This window comes from Lasiodiplodia theobromae, assembly GCF_012971845.1.
Source record: "Lasiodiplodia theobromae strain AM2As chromosome Unknown scaffold_16, whole genome shotgun sequence".
NCBI classification, from domain to species: domain Eukaryota; kingdom Fungi; phylum Ascomycota; class Dothideomycetes; order Botryosphaeriales; family Botryosphaeriaceae; genus Lasiodiplodia; species Lasiodiplodia theobromae.
In genome coordinates this window covers 110,784-129,078 of record NW_023336366.1, presented here as the reverse complement: position 1 = coordinate 129,078, position 18,295 = coordinate 110,784, and the positions used below count along the sequence as shown (strand labels likewise).

General features: G+C 57.0%; 6 protein-coding genes across 6 annotated transcripts; 4 read left to right on the top strand and 2 right to left on the bottom strand.

Moving 5' to 3' along the window:
• Positions 1 to 1,532: 1,532 nt before the first annotated feature.
• Positions 1,533 to 4,484, top strand: LTHEOB_5696 (SPX domain-containing protein; the record flags this gene model as incomplete). The annotated part of the gene is made up of 7 exons (XM_035514869.1): positions 1,533 to 1,584; positions 1,639 to 1,839; positions 1,896 to 2,016; positions 2,070 to 3,264; positions 3,318 to 3,401; positions 3,464 to 4,411; positions 4,458 to 4,484. The coding sequence occupies 7 exons, from the start codon at positions 1,533 to 1,535 to the stop codon at positions 4,482 to 4,484; spliced, it is 2,628 nt and encodes an 875-aa protein (XP_035373388.1).
• A 1,484-nt stretch (positions 4,485 to 5,968) lies between these two features.
• Positions 5,969 to 8,788, top strand: LTHEOB_5695 (Diacylglycerol kinase kappa; the record flags this gene model as incomplete). The annotated part of the gene is made up of 1 exon (XM_035514868.1): positions 5,969 to 8,788. The coding sequence occupies one exon, from the start codon at positions 5,969 to 5,971 to the stop codon at positions 8,786 to 8,788; it is 2,820 nt and encodes a 939-aa protein (XP_035373387.1).
• A 915-nt stretch (positions 8,789 to 9,703) lies between these two features.
• LTHEOB_5694 (Ribonucleoside-diphosphate reductase large chain) lies at positions 9,704 to 12,716 on the top strand (the record flags this gene model as incomplete). Its single annotated transcript, XM_035514867.1, has 6 exons — positions 9,704 to 9,722; positions 9,788 to 9,901; positions 9,964 to 10,007; positions 10,064 to 10,079; positions 10,131 to 10,547; positions 10,600 to 12,716. 6 exons carry the CDS (start codon positions 9,704 to 9,706, stop codon positions 12,714 to 12,716), a joined length of 2,727 nt encoding a protein of 908 aa, XP_035373386.1.
• Positions 12,717 to 13,422: 706 nt separating this feature from the next.
• Positions 13,423 to 14,976, top strand: LTHEOB_5693 (Alpha beta hydrolase fold protein; the record flags this gene model as incomplete). Its single annotated transcript, XM_035514866.1, has 7 exons — positions 13,423 to 13,652; positions 13,710 to 13,858; positions 13,908 to 14,189; positions 14,259 to 14,442; positions 14,494 to 14,620; positions 14,681 to 14,830; positions 14,893 to 14,976. 7 exons carry the CDS (start codon positions 13,423 to 13,425, stop codon positions 14,974 to 14,976), a joined length of 1,206 nt encoding a protein of 401 aa, XP_035373385.1.
• Positions 14,977 to 15,081: 105 nt separating this feature from the next.
• LTHEOB_5692 (Glucose-methanol-choline oxidoreductase) lies at positions 15,082 to 16,323 on the bottom strand (the record flags this gene model as incomplete). Its single annotated transcript, XM_035514865.1, has 5 exons — positions 15,082 to 15,105; positions 15,161 to 15,436; positions 15,492 to 15,784; positions 15,879 to 15,978; positions 16,027 to 16,323. 5 exons carry the CDS (start codon positions 16,321 to 16,323, stop codon positions 15,082 to 15,084), a joined length of 990 nt encoding a protein of 329 aa, XP_035373384.1.
• Positions 16,324 to 17,032: 709 nt separating this feature from the next.
• LTHEOB_5691 (WD repeat containing protein) lies at positions 17,033 to 18,068 on the bottom strand (the record flags this gene model as incomplete). The annotated part of the gene is made up of 2 exons (XM_035514864.1): positions 17,033 to 17,969; positions 18,025 to 18,068. 2 exons carry the CDS (start codon positions 18,066 to 18,068, stop codon positions 17,033 to 17,035), a joined length of 981 nt encoding a protein of 326 aa, XP_035373383.1.
• Between the last annotated feature and the right edge of the window lie 227 nt (positions 18,069 to 18,295).

Sequence of the window (18,295 nt, the reverse complement as noted above, 5' to 3'; positions counted from 1 at the left end):
AGGCCAGCGCGATCGACCACGATGGTTACATTGTGTGTTCTGTCACATGCAAAGTACCGTCATGCGGCAGACGGGTGGGAGAGTTCGACAGGTGGGCCTGTTGCCATCGACCTCTGCTCGATTGCGCGGCACGCTGGGTCCTGGTTTCTCTGCAGCTTGCTGCAGCTTTACCGGATCTTCCTGGAGCATCCCTATTTCGAGTGCATCCGCCACCCGGCGGCTCCATGAACTCGAGTTATCCACACGAGCCGCGCCGGGTCTCCGGCCAGAGCGCCGCTGGGCCCACTTGCACTGTCACCTCTTTCCTGCTGGCAGGAGGTGTGCAAAGTGGCGCAGCAGGAGATGCTTGGAGAATAGCGATGAGGGGAAAAAGAAACGTTCACGTACCCACCTGCGGCATGTCACTTGTCGGACCATAGAAGTCTGCGGGATACGCGATTCTCGGGGAATACGAGGCGGGGCGCGTAATCAGGAAAATGCAGCAGAGGGCTGGAAGCGGCATCTTGGACAGGGGCGGGCGTCGTGGAGCGTGGGCCAAATGGAGTGATTATTGTTTGGGGGAATGGCCGGCCAACGGCAGCGGGTGGGATCGGGCACAAACTACTTGGTGATGTATCCAGCATCTTCAGCGCTCGGGCCAGCGCCGGGGCTGCAGAGAAAAGGGCTTCCGTGGACGCTGATTGGCGGGGCTGCTAGGCTCTGCGCTATGGCTGTTGAGGCCCTGGTTGAGTGGTTGCGAGGGGTGCAGCAGAAGCAGTAACGAGACACGCGACCCGGGCAATCAGCAGCGGCTCGGGGGCCTGATGAACGCAGCAAGCACGCACATGCGGGGCGAGGAATGGGGAGCATATCGCAATACCAGCTACTACTACGCAAGCGGACCATGCATGCCTGCGCGAGAGGAAGGCGCGCAAAGCAAGCGATCCTCGCAGGCTTTTCGATAACGCACGCCGCTGCCCCGCCCTCGAGCCGTCTCCGGCCGTCGCCAGCAACATGGATGCCCGCTGGAGGGCTGCTGCAGGGTCTAGGCGCGCGGCGGCCCACGATCCGCAGAGGCAGGGCTCGTGCATCCAAGGTCCCTGTCAATGCCCGCGGCTCGTCGTATTATGTTTGGAGTCGCAGTCACAGGCGTCGGGAACGGCTGGGCGCCGACGTTGGAGCTAAGGCGCGGCCGTTGGTTGCCAATTCCTCGCCATCTCCGATAGCCACGGCGCGCTCACGGGCGCCGCGATCTGCGCAGCGTCACCGCTGCCCTGCGCGCGCCTTGGCAGGACTTTATCAACCGCGTTGCAGCCAAGCCCAGCATCGCGACTCAGCCAGCGCCCTCCCGTTGCTACAGACACTCGCACGGACTGCCCTGCTGCCATCTGCCCGCCGCCTTCTGTCCGCCAGGCGCCCTTCACTTATTATCCGCCCTCTCCCGCCGCCAGCCACATGCCCTCCGCTGCTTCCCAACCGCTGCGCCATCTCTCTTCCCACGCCCTCCTTCCCGTCCCGACTCTGCTTCTTCTTCCCGCCGGTGCTGTTGGAGTATGAAGTACGGCGAGACGCTGCGCCAGCGATCCATCCCGCAATGGGGCCCGTGTAGGTCGCTTCCACTTCCCTGCTATGACGTCGTTGCCCTAATGCCCGGCGCAGATAACGTCGACTACGACGAGATTAAGCACCTCATCAAGGAGCACACCACCCCCGGCAATGGCAAAGCCGTGTCCATTCCCGGCCAGCCAGACGTGAACCGCAACCAATTCGAGGACCAGCTGTTCGACATCCTCTCCGGCGAGCATCAGCGCATCGACCTTTTTGTGCGCAGCAAGTCGGGCGAAATCGAGCGCCGTCTGCGTATGCCACGACACACCAATCCCTCTTGTGCGCCCCTCCTGCTAACTCCTGTGCAGACCATGTAACGAAGCAGATCAACCAATTCACCCTTCGTGAGCGTGCCACCTCTCCGGGTGACCGAAACATATCCGAGAGGCGCCGGCAAAAGTATGGCAGGATAGAGGGTGATGTCTTGAGGTATGCGCTGGCGGTTGTGCGTCACCATGATGGCCCGGGCTAATCGTATGTAGGGCGGGTGAGGAAATCCGGTCGCTGGCCCGATTCGTCGGCGCACAGCGCCTTGCATTCGCGAAGCTGCTCAAGAAGTACAAGAAATGGACGCATTCCGACTTGCTGGAGCAGCGCTTCAAGCAGGAGGTGCTGAGCCAGCCCGGAACCTTCTCCCAGACTGACCTTGCCCCGTTGCTGAACTATTGGAGCGACACGCTGCATGCTGTGCGAGAAGCCTACCAAGCCGGCCAGGCCCCTAAAACCCCCAAAATTGCCCTCAGCGACGAGGATCCAATCGATTCCGCTGTATCGGCCGATCTGAAGACTGTGCCACCCAGAATCCATGCTGCAGCCGAATCCGCGAATGAGGTGGATCTTGACACTGCTCTATCTACGCTTCCGCTGGGGCCGTCGGGAGCTCGGGCGACTTATTGGGTGCATTCGGAGCAGATTGTCGAGATTCAAATTCTACTTCTCCAGACGTTGCGGCTCTTCGAAGGCAAGCTCACCAAATCTCAGCCTACCTCTCCCTTTGAGACCCCAAAGCGGCGGGATTCTTCTGAGAGACTGGATAGTCTCAATGACAGGGCAGATGACGTTGGTGCTATCTTCATCGATGACTCGGAGAGATATGCCCAGCAGCGAAGTGCTACTACCGTCGAAGATACGGAAGAAACGCCCGGGAAGCCTGCAGCTCGCGTCTTGGGAAGTGCTCGTTGGAATGCTGGTGGTGAAGCCGCTGTCTGTGTGCCGTGTGAACTCAATCCGGAGAACAGCGGAACAACCGTGTGCGCTAAGCTTAAACGCAAGCATCTCAGTGATTTCCTCACTCTGGACAAACCGTTCCATTCTCGGAGGCCGTCTGGCTTGTCGCCCATTCAAGAAAATGTCTCCCAGTCCGATATTTCCGAGCGTGACCCGGCCGATGATCTTCGCTCGTGGCTTTCATCTCACAGGAACTTTCGTCCAATCGCCGGAGTCTGCGCAAAGCGCAGCCGCTTCGTTGGCATGGATAACGACCCAGATCACGGTGTTTGGGCAACGTTGGATCGAGAGATTTATTTAAAGTCGCCTGATTTATCTGATTTGGCCGAGAATGACTGGCCCAAGAAAGGGAGGCAGGGTGCAACTGCCTTTCCTTTCGCCGTCTTAGAGATTCGTTGTGAAGGAGCGCAGACGAACGACCTCATCCATACACTCGACCACAGCCATCTTGTGAGTATACCGTTCAGCCTTTCGCGCACTATGTTATTAACTCGTTTCTTTAGACCGAGCGCATCCGAGGCTTCTCACTGGAGGCACATGCCATCTGGACTTGTTGCAAGCCATCTGCTATGCAGCCTCCGTACTGGGTAGGCGCCTCCTTCCTCAACTCTCCCTGTGGACAGTTACAGTGCTGACTGACATCGCGCAGCTTCCGACGCTAGAGCGTGACATCAGAAAAGTTCCGGCAGCCGTACCAAAGCACCATTCCCGTTGCCAAAGTGCGACTGCGCATCTCGAAACCGGCAGCTCCCGGCAGACATCGGTATCGAATTCCTCCGTAACAGACGGCCAGACTAGTCGCTACACGACATTGCACGGCGAATCATCTGCGACGTCCATGAATGAAATCGAACCCTCTCCGCCGGGCGCCTCTAAGAAACAAAGGCGCTCGAACTTGCGAGACTTCACCATGGGCGACCAACAGGAGTCCCGCCCCAGCGTTCAGGGTTACTGGAACGAGTACGACAATCCAGAAGACGGCGAGGAGGAAGACGCCTACGTGATTTACGTAGACCCGTTCGAATCCCCCAAGCTTCCGGGACAAGAAACTCTCAGCAAGCTCTTCGTCAAGCTCAAAAACGCTATCGGGTCACGCCGCAGACCGTCAGAGCACGACTCGCTCCTTGCTTCACCCACAGCACACAGCGTTGAAGATAGCGACGATGGAGAGCCGAGCTCCCCCGCACGCGCTCGGACCCGCGACTACGGCACCATGTCTGATAACCCCAACAACCGAAATGCCACGGGCAAGTCCAATCGGTCTGATCGCCGCAGCCGCCTCCTTGACCTCTTCCGTCCAAGTGACACCCTCACCGAAGCGCGCTGGAGCTACCGTCCCAGTCCGGTACAGACATTGGGGGCCAATCCGTCTGACCTGAATGAACTCCTTGCAGACCTCGAGCAGCGTCGCGCCGAGCGGGAAGCGACCAAATTCCGACTCTGCATGACTTCGCTGGCTGCATCGGTCATAGTCCTGCTCATTACCTGGACACTCGCAGCAACGAGCCGGAAGAAGCTTCGCAGGGAAGTCAATGTCATGGTTGTAGTTGGTGTGGTTGCCAACCTGGTCTTCGCCATCACTGGCGTGCTTTGCGCAGTCAGCAAAAGGCAGGGCTTGGGTCTAATTACTGGGCTGTGTGTAGCGGCAGTTGTGGCTGCGGTATGTGTAGCCGACGGTGGGCTACTCGTTTGGCTCTTGAGCTGAGATGATGGTGGGGGGTTCAGGATTGTTTCACGCTTCTTGTGCATTCTTGTTTGTTATTGTCGACATGGTGTTCAAAGGCCCATCCAAAAGGTGTATGGGGGTGTTCAGGGACTTGCAACTTGTCGATACCCAGCCTATCACTAGATAGTATGTCGCCGGACGCTGTTTTCTTACTGTACAACAATGCTAGACATCGGGCTGAAAGGTTATAAACATACATCAACGAAGGCGCTCACCGCTTGTTATCAAGGAAAAGGACAGGTGCTCGGGAATCCAATCATTCATGAGGCAGGCTGAAGTTTCCACCACGTCGGATCTTGCTCGCCGTTCTCTATCTGCTTCTATTCCTCAGGAGAGATCCAGCTGCAGGTGGCATGGGATCCGCGGCATGGTTCTACAAGCCACCTCCGCACTCGGCAGGCTATCCGGGTGGGCCTGCTGCACAAAGTCCAAGCGCACATGCAGACAAGTCTTCGATCATCGGTCGATCGCAGCATTTGACAGAAAGCGCTATGGGTGGCCAATCATATGATGCATATCGCTAATCTGCCGAGGGCCGTTAATTAACCCTTTGGAAACCTAGTATAAGCGCCAGCCCGAATCACAAGATTGGACATACTTACGGTACAGTGATGTCCAGCTGATAAGGATCCTCACTCATCCCGAGTTTGTCTGCAATAATAGGCTTGGAGGATGAAGAGACTTCGAGACTAATAAACCCTGACCGGGGGTTAGGACCAGTAGATCTGGCGGTACCACCCACGTGGTTGTGCATGCATATCTCTCTCAAGAATGCGGCATGCTGCAGCTCTAATGCCAACATTAAGTGCGGGGAAAGTGGAGCGGGGTAGCAGACCACAAATGCCACTTTACAGCAGTTGCTCATCATCGACGCGTGCTCCAAACCCAAATGACGCGTCCGGGCTGAGAAGCTTCACGCGAAACCCGCGCGCTGCTCAGAGCTTCCATTTGCGCCGCGCCACTGTCCGTGTGATCGGCGCTTTACCTGATCAGGTAACAACAAAATAAAAACAGTCCACCTCTCGCCGGGCCGCGCAAAGCCGCAACATCGCTCTCGAGATCGATTCCGAGTGTCGCCAGTGCTGCCATTGATTGTCCTTAGGCTGGCCAGGCTCTCTCCGCGACACCAACGCCGTGCCGACCACATCCGCCGATCACGGAGATCTAGGCGAAATACGACGCGCTGCCTGATTGATTGGCGCATCGGCCGCCTGTAATCTCGCTGGCCCCCTAAAGCGCACCCTACGGCGGGAACACACTGCATACCCAGCATCCCCAGCGCCTGCGAGACTTTGTTAACCTTGCTTTCCACCTTCTTGCTGTAGCTCTTCCCAGCCGTCTACTTTGGCCCAGGTCGCACCGCGCTACCCGCAATCCACATACCCGAGCCTCGTGCGCCCCGTAAACAAATAGAACAGGGCAGGCACCATGGCGCGCAACACCCGCGCCGCTGCGCGCGCTCAGCAAGCCGCCGAAGAGCTCGCACACCAAGACGAGAATAACGCCGCAATTGAGGAGTCATCCGAACGCCCCGAAACTCCGGTCGCAATGGAGGATACGCCCCGCGAGCCGCTGAGTCCGATCGCTGTGAACAAAAGCGCACCTGCGGCTGCGCTTGAGGAAGACCAGGAGGAGGTCGAGGACAAGCCAAAGCCGAGAGCTACTAGGGGTGGCCGCAAGAAGAAAGCGCAAGAGGAACCTGAGCCTGAGCCTGAGGCAGAGATTCCAACCGAGGCGCCAGCCGAGGAGGAGGTCGCTCCCACACCGGCACCAAAGAGGACACGGTCCACCAGGAGCCGCAAGACGAAGGCGCAAGAGCCCGACCCTGAGACTGAAGTCACGGACGAACCTGCGCAGAACGAAGAAGAGAGCGCGCCCGCTGCTGCGCCAACTCCCGCGCCGAAGAGGACCAGATCAACCAGGGCAAGAAAGACGAAGGCCCCAGAGCCGGAACCGCATGCTGAGGAGCAAGCCGAGGCGCAAGACAAGCAGGCCGCCGAGCCCGATTCGGCTCAGGTAGAGGAAGCAAAGCCGACTCCTGCTCCGAAAAGGACGAGGTCGACGAGATCAAGAAAGGCGAAAGATCCAGAGCCCGAGCCAGAACCGGAGTCAGACACCGTCGCCGAGGTGCATGTCGCAGAGGAGCCTGTGCGGCAATCTGACGTCATCGATGAAACTCTCCAGGAAGCAGCTGTCGCAGGAGAGGAGGATGCCCAAGAAAATGGGGAGGGCAGGGCGGCAGCGGACGGGCAGGCTACAACTGAGGTGATTATGAACGAGAAAGCGACCGATGAGCCTGCGAAGGAGCCTGAGGATGAGGTCCCTGAGCCTAAGGTTGCGCAGAATGAACAAACCATGGCAGAGGAGGCTACCAAGCTCGAAATTTCCACACCTGTGCTGGATCCTCAAGTGGATGAGATCGAAACTCCCGAGGAAGAGGTATCAGAGCCTCAAGCCGAGGAGACCGAAGCCTCCGAGCCAGGAGTCCCAAAGACTCATGTCGAGGAGCTCATGGCTTCCACAAAAGAAGCTGACCAGCAAGCCCAGGAGCTTGAAGGAAGCGCCGCTGAACCAGAGCCGGAGCCACTCGTCATCGCCGATGGGCCGGTTGAGTTACAGTCCACTGAAGTAGTCGAACTTGTGGCTCCTGGCAGTCAGACTATTGAGGCTACAGAAATTGTGGGCACCCAGGCTACTGAATCTGCTCCGGCAACAGAAACTCCATCGGAAACTGAAACACCGTTGTCTTCCCCTGAGCTTGATCCTGTGGAGCAACAGATCCTGGAAGAAATCCGTATGAGTCCAGTCAAGGAAAAGGCCGTCGAAGAAACATCAGAAGCAAAGTCAACAAGATCAGTAACCCCCGAAGCTGCCGCGGATATGCCGCCATTGAAACTCGAGGACTCTTTTGAGGAAATGGATGCACTTGAGGACGCTCTTGAGGCGGTTGGAAAGTCACTGAGCGCCGCCGAGGCTCCGGTCTCCGCTCCAAGTGCCACTAAAGAAAAGAAGCCTACGCCCAAAGCAGGGGTTGCTTCCACTTCCACCGCAAAGCCTAGGACTGCACCTCGGCCATCCTCAACTATAAATCCCGTAGCAAAGAGAGCATCTACGGCACCATCTACAAAGCCTGCCGTCAAGCCTGCGCCCAAGCCTGCTCCGAAACCCGCTGCATCCAATTCTAAAGGTCCCTCCAGATCGGCCACGGCACCAGTTCCTACTGCTAAGCCTTCGCACGCACGCTCGGCAAGTACCCGGGCTGCCCCTGCCAAAGATGAGGACTCTGCGGGTAGCAAGCAGCGGCCTGCAAGCCAAGTTGTTGATTATCTTGCGATGAAACGCCGCCCAGTATCCATGTCTTTCCCTACTCCGCCACCTCCTCCCAAGTCGACGAAAGCTCCTACCACGTCAACGTTCCAGCTGCCTGGAGAAGCGATTGCTGCTAAGCTCAAAGCTCAGAAAGAAGAGCGGCTTAAGCGTGAAGCGGAGAAAGCTGCTAATGGCGAGCAGAGCAAGGAGAGGGACGAGAAGGAGGCTGCGGAGAAGAAGAAGCGAGAGTTCAAGGCTCGTCCTGTTCCGAGCTTCATCAGAAAGCCTGGGTCGTCTGCACAGGTTCGCCAGACAGCCGCAAGCCGTGCGCGTGAAGGCTTGATGCACGGTAGCGCAGAGCAAGACAGCACACACAAACGCAGCGGCTCCATCCGCGTGGAGCCCGGCGCTGGTGGCAAACGACAAAGCACGGTTGACGCAAAGCGTAACCTTGCCCTTCCGGCTCGTCCTGCTCCTATCCAACGTTCATCCAGTGCTTCGAGCTCGGTGAACGGTGCTCCGCAACGTACCACGTCCTCACAATCATCTCTTGCCTCATCCATATCCTCAACAACAGCTGCTGCGCTTAACACCGCCGCCAACGCCACGGCCAAACCTCGTGTTCCGTCCGCGGCATCCTCACAAGGCCCGCGCCCGCCGTCCTCGAGCTTTTCCTTCCGGCCTGGCCCCGTCACCAAGTCCGAGGTCACGGCCGCGGATAAGCAGGCGCTGAAACAGAAGGCCAAGGCCATCTTCAATAGGGAAAGGCTGGAAAAGGAACGCCAGGAGCAAGAAAGGCGCGAGAAGGAGGAAGCGGCCAAGAAGGCGCGTGCCGCTGCAGCGGAGAGGGGAAGGCTGGCAAGCCGGGAGTGGGCGGAGAAAATGATGAAAAAGAAGATGGAAGCGAAGGCGGCATCCGCTAAGCCGGCGGCTGCTTGAGTAATGTTGAGTTGGCTTGGATATTTTCATCAGATTCGGAGGTTCGAGCCTGATTGCCTTTTTTGTTCTTGGAAATTTTTCTTCTTGCTTGCTTCCAATGGGATTTTCGGAGCACAGTTTGAGTAGGGTCTTGGTCTGGCTGGTTTGGTTTGCTATAACCACCATGGCGTTCGATGGAGTGCTGTCGTCAGGTGGGCTTTGACAGTTGTTGTATTGGTATACAGAATGCAGAGGGCTATGGATAGTAGGTAGTTACAATCAATGCTCACGGTTCTGACTGTCCAAGCGCCACTCTTCAAGGAACGGATGGGTGCGACTGAAGCTTTTCCGAAAAAGGAAATATAAGGGCCCTTTTAGGCAATTCGAAGGATCCGTGCTGGATAGTTACAGTTCATTCCTGGTTGCAACTGGACGACTTTTTAGCCATCGCTGAACTTTGACAGAGGGCGTAGCAGCGACTGTTTCGAAAGAAGTCGCGGTGGAGGAGCGCGTATCGGAGCTACGCGTGACGTAATGCCCGATGCCGGATACCTTGAGGTCTGTAGCTCTCTGCAGGATCGGACACGGCCATGTGGAGACGCACGAGCGAGAACAGCATGATTCCCCAGCTTTTCTGCGGCAAGGGGCAGGCGCGGCAGCGATGTCGGGGTCGTTGCCTGGGGCGCGCTGAAATGGATTTTGTGGACGAACGTCGGTTAAACCCGCGTCGACAAACAGAGCACGGTCCTCGACGCCAGACGCGTCGCGCGCGCCGGCTACAAAACTCGCTCTGCTCGCCGCGTCTTCCTCCCAACCACACTCTCCTCCCACCCCAGTACTTTTCTGTGATACCCCCCACCCGCTTTCAGGCTTCCTTTCTTTGTTCCTGGAACAGCGGGCCTACTGGGAAAACAACAGAAACAGCTTGTCGCCACCATGTTCGTCTTCAAGCGCGGTATGTCGACTTTCCCGTGGCTTGATATTTGCAGTACATGTGGATCTAACACCTCTGCTTTGTAGACGGACGCAAGGAGCGTGTCCAATTCGACAAGATCACCGCCCGTGTGTCGCGGCTGTGCTACGGCCTCGACCCGGAGCATGTCGACCCCGCTTCCATCACCCAGAAGGTCATCTGTAAGAGACCCGCTTTGCAGCTCCTCATGAGTTGATCGAAGGCCAATACTGACGACTCTCAGCTGGTGTATACCAGGGTGTCTCGACCATCGAGCTGGATAATCTGGTGAGCAACAACCACTACCATCTGTTGAGGATCGCAAGCGCTAACTGCTTAACCAGGCCGCTGAGACAGCTGGTGCGCTTTTACCTATAGCTTTCCCGATGCACAGCCATTGACAGACCTTAGCCTACATGACCGTCACCCACCCCGACTATGCTATCCTCGCCGCCCGCATCGCCGTGTCGAACCTACACAAGCAGACCAAGAAGCAGTTCTCTGCCGTCATCGCCGATCTCTACAATTATGTCAACCCCAAGAACAAGAAGCATTCCCCTATGATCTCCAAGGAGACATATGAGATTGTGCAAAAGCACGCAGAGGAACTGAACTCGGCCATCGTTTACGATCGCGACTTCCAATACCAATACTTCGGCTTTAAGACGCTTGAGAGGTCATACCTGCTCCGCATCGATGGGAAGGTGGCTGAGAGGCCACAACAAATGATCATGCGTGTCGCTGTTGGCATTCACGGCGAGGACATTGAGAAGGCCGTCGAGACTTACAACCTCATGTCCCTCAAGTACTTCACTCACGCCTCGCCCAGTATGGCACTCGATCACTGTAGGAATTGCACATCAGGCTAATATCGGCACAGCTCTGTTCAACGCCGGAACTCCCAAGCCGCAGCTGGCATCTTGCTTCCTCATCGACATGAAGGAGGACAGCATCGAGGGCATCTACGACACGCTCAAGACCTGCGCCATGATCTCTAAGACCGCTGGAGGCATCGGTCTCAACGTCCACCGCATCCGTGCCACCGGCAGCTACATTGCCGGTACCAACGGCACCAGCAATGGTCTGATTCCCATGCTCCGCGTCTACAACAACACTGCACGCTACGTTGACCAGGGCGGTAACAAGCGCCCGGGCGCCTTTGCCATCTACCTTGAGCCGTGGCACGCCGATGTGTTCAGTTTCCTCGACCTTCGCAAGAACCACGGAAAGGAGGAAGTCCGCGCGCGTGACCTGTTCTACGCTCTCTGGATTCCCGACCTGTTCATGAAGCGTGTCGAGCAGAACGGCACTTGGACCCTCATGTGCCCCAACGAATGCCCGGGTCTGGCAGACGTGTATGGCGAGGAGTTCGAGGCTCTCTACGAGCAGTACGAGAAGGAGGGCCGTGGCCGCGAGACTGTCCGGGCGCAGAAGCTGTGGTACGCTATTCTCGAGGCTCAAGTCGAGACTGGCAACCCCTTCATGTTGTACAAGGACCACTGCAACCGCAAGAGCAACCAGAAGAATCTTGGCACCATTCGCAGCTCTAACCTTTGCTGCGAGATCGTCGAGTACACTGCCCCCGATGAAGTCGCCGTCTGCAACTTGGCTTCCCTGGCTCTTCCGACCTTCGTGGACGTCGAGAACGGTGTTTACGACTTCAACAAGCTCCACGAGGTCACTCAGGTGCTTGTGAAGAACTTGAACAAGATCATCGACATCAACCACTACCCGGTGCCTGAGGCTAGAAAGAGCAACATGCGTCACCGCCCCATTGCGGTGGGTGTCAATGGTCTTGCTGATGCCTTCCTGGCTCTCCGCATGCCTTTCGACTCCCCCGAGGCCAAGCAGCTCAACATCCAGATCTTCGAGACCATTTACCATGCTGCCCTCACTGCCTCGATCGAGCTTGCCAAGCTCCACGGTCCTTATGAGACGTTCCAGGGTAGCCCTGCCTCTCAGGGTATCCTCCAGTACGACATGTGGAACAAGACTCCCACCGATCTCTGGGACTGGGATAGCCTGAAGGCCGAGATTGCTCAGCACGGTATCCGCAACTCTCTGCTCGTCGCACCCATGCCTACTGCCTCGACGAGTCAGATTCTTGGTTTCAACGAGTGCTTCGAGCCTTACACATCGAACATCTACTCTCGCCGCGTCCTGGCCGGTGAATTCCAGGTTGTCAACCCCTGGCTCCTGAAGGACTTGGTCGACCTCGGGCTATGGTCTGACCAGATGAAGAACCGCATCATCGCTTCTAGCGGTTCCATTCAGCACATTCCCAACATTCCCGACGACATCAAGGCGCTCTACAAGACTGTCTGGGAACTTTCTCAGCGCACCATCGTCCAGATGGCTGCCGACCGTGGTGCCTTCATTGACCAGTCGCAGTCCCTCAACATCCACATGAAGGACCCTACGATGGGCAAGATTACCTCTATGCACTTCGCTGGATGGAAGCTCGGCCTCAAGACCGGCATGTACTACCTCCGTACCCAGGCTGCCGCTGCGCCCATTCAGTTTACTGTCGACCAAGAGGCTCTCAAGGTTGCTGATACCAGCGTCGCTCGCACTCAGAAGCGTCGCACCCTCGGCACTGCCGGCTACCAGAGCGCTTCAGTCCCGCGCCCCATGTATGCGCAGAAGTCTGACTCTCCAGGCCCGGACAGTATGTCGCCGCCGGTTTCCACGCCTCCTGCGCCCACAACGCCATCCAAGGAGAGGAAGATCAACCCCATGACGCCACGGAAGGATGCAATCACGGCCCCCGAGTTCAAGGCGGATGTGGAAGACGGCGACAGCCCCAAATTACTGTCGACCAAGCCGGATGGCTCAGTCCCCACGGAGGAGGAGCTACCTTCGGCCCAGCATCCCAAGGATCCTCAGGATGAGGACCAGGAGAAGGACTCGGATGAGCGCGATGGAGATATCTACGCGGATGCAGTGCTGCAGTGCAGCATCGAGAACAAGGAGGCGTGCATCATGTGCAGTGGTTGATTTCTTTGTCCAAATGATGGTAAAATGGGTGTTTGATTGAGTAATGCACGGGTTGAAATGGTTGTTTTGGGTACAGGTATTCACACTGGGTTCATGGGCGTTGTGGGCGGATTAGTGCTGTGCTTGTACGATCGATAGCAGATAAATTTTCTGTTCCAAGTAGCCATTGCGCATAGAGCGAACTGATGGCTATCTCATCTTTTAAGTTAGTCGCATTGGATTGCGTGTAGGTGTCAGTGAAGGATCTAAAGAATTGGTTAAGTGGCGATAGGGATGCGGGTCAGATGGTACTCGTAGGTTCGCAAGTTGTTTTTCTCTCAATCACATTGTTCTTTAGTTCATCTCTTGTGGCCATAATATGCCAAGTTAAGTTATTGGAGGCCCCGCAGTCCGCATGGTCGTCCGAAAGGATGCAATTGCATATGACATAAGATGTGGATGACGGGATTCTGCAAATCAGCCGGCAGTGTACCGGTCAGCAATCCAACTTCTGAAATAGGTGAGATGCTCGCCAGTCCTTTCGGATAGGGCACGAAAGTCTCCGGGTCCGGCGTGGACCAGGCCCCCGGTAGGCATGCAGGCAAACGCCCACTCAAAACACCTGGGATGCGGGGAGCCCGACAAGTTGCATCATGTGAGGGTGGCTATATAATACACAGCCTCCTCGCCCATGGGCCCAGTGCCTCAGCCGGATGTTTCATTGAAAATGTCACCACCGCTCTTCGCTCGACCTCCCTTCCCCGTCTCTCCCAATGGGGCGCTGTCGCAGTTCAAGATCGATGTCTCCGAGGACGAGGTCCAGAAACTGAAGACGCTCCTGAAACTCCTCCCCATTCCGCGCCCGAATTGGGAGAACGGGCATAACGATCAGACATTCGGTACTCCAAGAGACTGGCTGGTTGAGTCGGTCAACTATTGGCAGAACAAATACGACTGGTGAGGCCAATCTCCCGTTGCACTTAAACTTGGCTGACTTGGGACTGCACGAGCAAGGCGAAAGCAAGAAGAAATCTTGAACAGCATCCCGCAATTCAAGGTTGAAGTGCAGGATGACGATGGCCAACAGTACAGCGTCCACTTCGCTGCCCTCTTCTCAGAGAACAAAGATGCCATCCCCATTCACCTTTCACATGGCTGGCCTGGTGCGCCCTATCCCCCGAGCTGCATGGATCTCTGCTCATGCTTTCCTAGGGTCTTTCATTGAGTTTTTGCCAATCCTCTTAAAGCTCAAGGAGAAGTACGCTTCTGCTCCCGAGAAGCTACCATACCATGTGATCGTGCCCTCCATCATCGGCTTTGGCTTCTCTTCGCCGCCACCGCTCAACAAGGGCTTCACAATCAGAGACAACTGTCGCATCTTCCACAAGGCTATGGTTGCACTCGGCTTCGGCGATCGCGGCTACATCACCCAGGGCGGTGACCTGGGGGGCCCGATTGCGGAGACTCTGGCTGCAGTGTACGAACCGGTGAAAGGTCAGTAGTTACCTTTGCGCGACGCTTTGTGATTCGCAATCGGTTGCTAAAAAGCTGGGGAAAAAACAGCTGCGCACGTCAACATCTACTACGTCCGCTCGGAAGGAGGGGCGCCAGGCTCGTTGGAGCAAGAAGCTTTCGAGCGGCAGCAGGCCTTCATGCGAACCGGCATGGCGTACGGCCTGCTCCATGCGACGCGGCCGAGCACGGCTGGGCTCACAATCGGGAACAGCCCGATTTCATTGCTGGCTTGGTAGGTGCCTCGCGAAGTCCGGCCTTATCATGTACTGATACACGCGCACAGGATCGGAGAGAAGATGCTTGAATGGTCTGACCCGGCGCACGTTCCTTCGCTGGACACCATCCTAACGAATGTGGCCATTTACTGGTTCACCGGCACTTTCCCTACATCCATCTGGTGCTACCGGCCGGTTAGTATATATCCTCACATCTGCGTCAAAAGGCCAGCAGTTGACATTACTTGCCCGCAGCTGCTTTCTGGCACGGCCGAAGCTACAGGCGAGGCCATCACCAACGGCAAACCCAAGGGTTTCTCCTGGTTCCCCCACGAGATCGCGGCACTTTCAAAGGATTTCATCAGAACTGACAAGCACCTGACGCACATTTACGAAAATGATGAAGTATGTAGAATTCAGTTGATTTTTCCAAAGTTGCGGCAAGCACAGGTACTGACGATTGTTAGGGAGGTCATTTCGCCGCCCTCGAGGTACCGGATTTGCTCTGGGCAGATATCGAAGACTTCGTGTCTAAGGTTTGGAAGCAGTGACGTACAGAGGGCAGGATTCAGGAAAGGTTTTTACAGGAAAGGGACCTCCAACGACCACATGTCATTCGCTTCAAATGAAAAACGCCGATGACGGCTCCCATATTCTCAAATCCTAGGCTTGCCGACGGGCTAGGTGCGTTTAGCCAAGAGCCACAGAAGGTAGACAGGAAGTCTTTAAACATACCTTGACCGGTTCTGGTTCTTCCAAGTATGAAGCACATTTCAGGAGAACGACATCCTTGGAGGTCATGCGAGAGTTGTATTTTTGAGCCCCGTGAAATTCAAACATAAGCTCCATGGGGAAACCGTGCTCAAAAGGTGTTGCAGCGTCAATCTCATCGAGTTCAGCGTCGGAGAGAACAATGTCCAGCGCATCGATATTGGCCTTGAGGTGCTCGATTTTGCGGCCGCCGACAATGGGGAAGACATATGGGGCTTTGCTCATTACGTACGCCAGCGCCTTGGAATGGTCAGATGTGCGCAGCTCAGAAGGGAAGCGGCGATGTTAGACTCACAACGCTCGTTGGCAGGGTGCCTTTCCCGGCTGCAAGCTTATCGAGCACCTTGAAGACTTGCTTGTATTTGTCCACCTCAACGAACAGCTTGCGCGCGTCACCTTCAGCCGCGGCCGGGGCCTGGCCTCCTCCCGCCTCCTTCTTGAACTTGCCCTGGCCGAGAGCACCGAACGGTGCGAGCGCCATGCCCTCATGCCGAGCCATGGGGAGTATCTCACGCTCAAAATCGCGGTCTGCGGCGCTCCACTTGCCCTGGTAGACGCAAAAGGGAGTGAGTCCATGGTCGCGGGCATCTGTTCGTTCACAGTCAACGCATGGCTCACAAGCCGGGGGTGATTGGAAGCTTGCATCTGTTGGCCGAGCTGACGACCCAAGCGGGCAGGTCACTGGCGCCGAGGTAAAAGATCTTGCCGGCTTGGACCAAGTGGTGGAGAGACTGCATGACCTCTTCGATACTGGTCGAGAAATCCCACCAGTGGACGTAGAACTGCGCAGCGTTAGCACATTTGTCTGCCCGGGGAATGATCTGACTGACAATGTCGATGTAGCTCGTCTGGAGGTTTTTGAGGCTGTTCTCCAGCGAGTGGTACATGCTCTTCCTGTGGTTGCCCTGGTAGTTGTACCGGATCTTAGCGTCGGGCTTGTAGAACTGCGTGTATTTGGTCGCGAGAACTAGGTCGTCTCTGTTTTTCCGCAGCGCCATCCACTCGCCCAGCCACTTCTCGCTTTCCTCCTCTTGGTAGCTGTTGGCAGTGTCGATGAAGTTGCCGCCGTTGTCCACGAAGAAGTCCAGCATCTCAAAGGCCGTTTCTTTGCTACATTCGCCGAGCATCGCCTGCGTTGACAAGACTTAGCGCAACCCCCTTGTCTGCTGAGCCCGTGTTTACCTTCCTGCTTTGCGTAAGTATCTGCTGCGCGCGGCGGCACATGGAGCACAGCTCACCAGCTCTCTCCAAAATTCATAGCTCCCAGGCAGAGCGGAGAAACCCTGACGCCTGCACTCGGGCAAAGGATTCGAGGATGCCCAAGCCTATTCTTGGGCTTCGGGGCAGGCATCGCGGACGCCATGGTGGATGATATGTGAGGTCTGGATGCTCGTCCTGAGAAAACGAGCCCTCGGCCCTGCTTATATGCATGGTAGACATTTGAGTCGACCAGTCGGATCGATAGAGCCGATGTTGCTTTATAGATTGCCGGCCAGCTTCTTTGCTACCCCGCATAGTGCGGGATAGCCGGCAATTGAAGTATCCACACCAATCAAAACAACACGGAGACATCTGCAGGTGCTTGTGTCGGTACAAGTACCCAAAGTGCTTTTGCGATCTACAGTTCTTCATGGAAATTGAGAGCCAGAGATAAGCGTCGTACAACTCGCCCTTACGCCATTGATGCTGCCCCTCGATGCCCTTTTCCCACCAGTGATTACAAAACGCGCGGCAGTCATGAGACAAAAAAGAAAAAAAGGAAAGTTCTGTGCGTGTCATGAAGCAACGATCAGCCCGGGGTATAGTAGTCATAGAAAGCAACGAGAATTCACAAGGTCAGTTGATTGCGGTGTCGTTCAGAGCCACGCAGACAGCGCCGCGGTGGTGGCCGTTGTACTGACGAATGATGGACTGCGAGCTCAGCTCCCACAGGCGGGCGTAATGGTCGGAGCAGGCGGTGACGAGATAGGCCGAGTCGGCGCTGAAGGCGCAGTCCCATACCCAGCGCTGGTGGCCGTGCAGCGTCGTCTCCAGCGGAAAGGCGCCGGGCTCGCGCTCAAGCGGCAGCTGCTCGGCGCCCGTGACATTGTGCGGCTGCGAAGTGTCGACGGACCAGATGCGGGCCGTGTGGTCGGCAGAGCAGGTGGCCAGGTGGCGCACGTCGGGCGACAGCAGGACGCGGGTGATGTAGGTGTTGTGGGCAACAAAGCGGCACACGGGCACCAGCGAGGTGATGTCGCGGTCTTGGATCATGCGCCAGACGTAGACGTTGCCCGAGTTGTTGCCCGCGCAGAGCATCGAGCCATCGCTGGCCACGGTGACGGAGGCGACAGCAACGTCGTCCTCGGGAATTAGCTGGTGCGAGCACTTGTTCTCGCCGAGGTCCCAGATGCGCACGTTGCCGCCGCGGTCGCAGCTGATCAGCTCGCCCTGGTTGGGGTGGATAACGACGTCGTTGACGGCGATGCCGCCGTGGCTGTAGTTGCGCTGCACGTTGCCGCTGCGCGTGTCCCAGATCTTGACGGTGCCGTCCTCGGAGCTAGTGACCATCCACTTGCCCTCGCAGTGGAAAGCCACGCCGGTGATGTTGGCCGTGTGGCCCTCGAACGTCAGCACGGCATTCGGGTTGCTGGACTTGATGTCGTACAGCTTGACCGTGTGGTGACCGGCGGCTGCGAGGAAGCGCTTGTCGGGCGAGATGCAGAGGCGGTTGACCTGCGAGTCGGGGTGAGGGATGGTGCGCGAGCAGATGCCGGACAGGGCCTCCCAGAAGCTACACGGCGGACGGTCAATTCTGGTCGGCGGCGGCGGGCAGCAGGAAGGCTCACCGGATCGTGTGGTCGTAGCCAGCGGTGCAGAGGATGACGCTCATGGCTTGGGCGCGGGAGCCCGGCGGAAACGGGCGAGCGACGAGGCTGCGGCGATGATGGGTGGTGGTTGTGGTGGTGGGGCGCGGCGGGAGTGAGCCTGAAGCGTAGGTCCGTGGTACTGCGCCTGTCCCGTGCGCAGAGCCTCACTCCAATCATTGGCAGCTATCACTGTGAGCTACACCACGACACGAAAATTTGATGCTTTCCAAACGTACCTGTACCGCTTCTT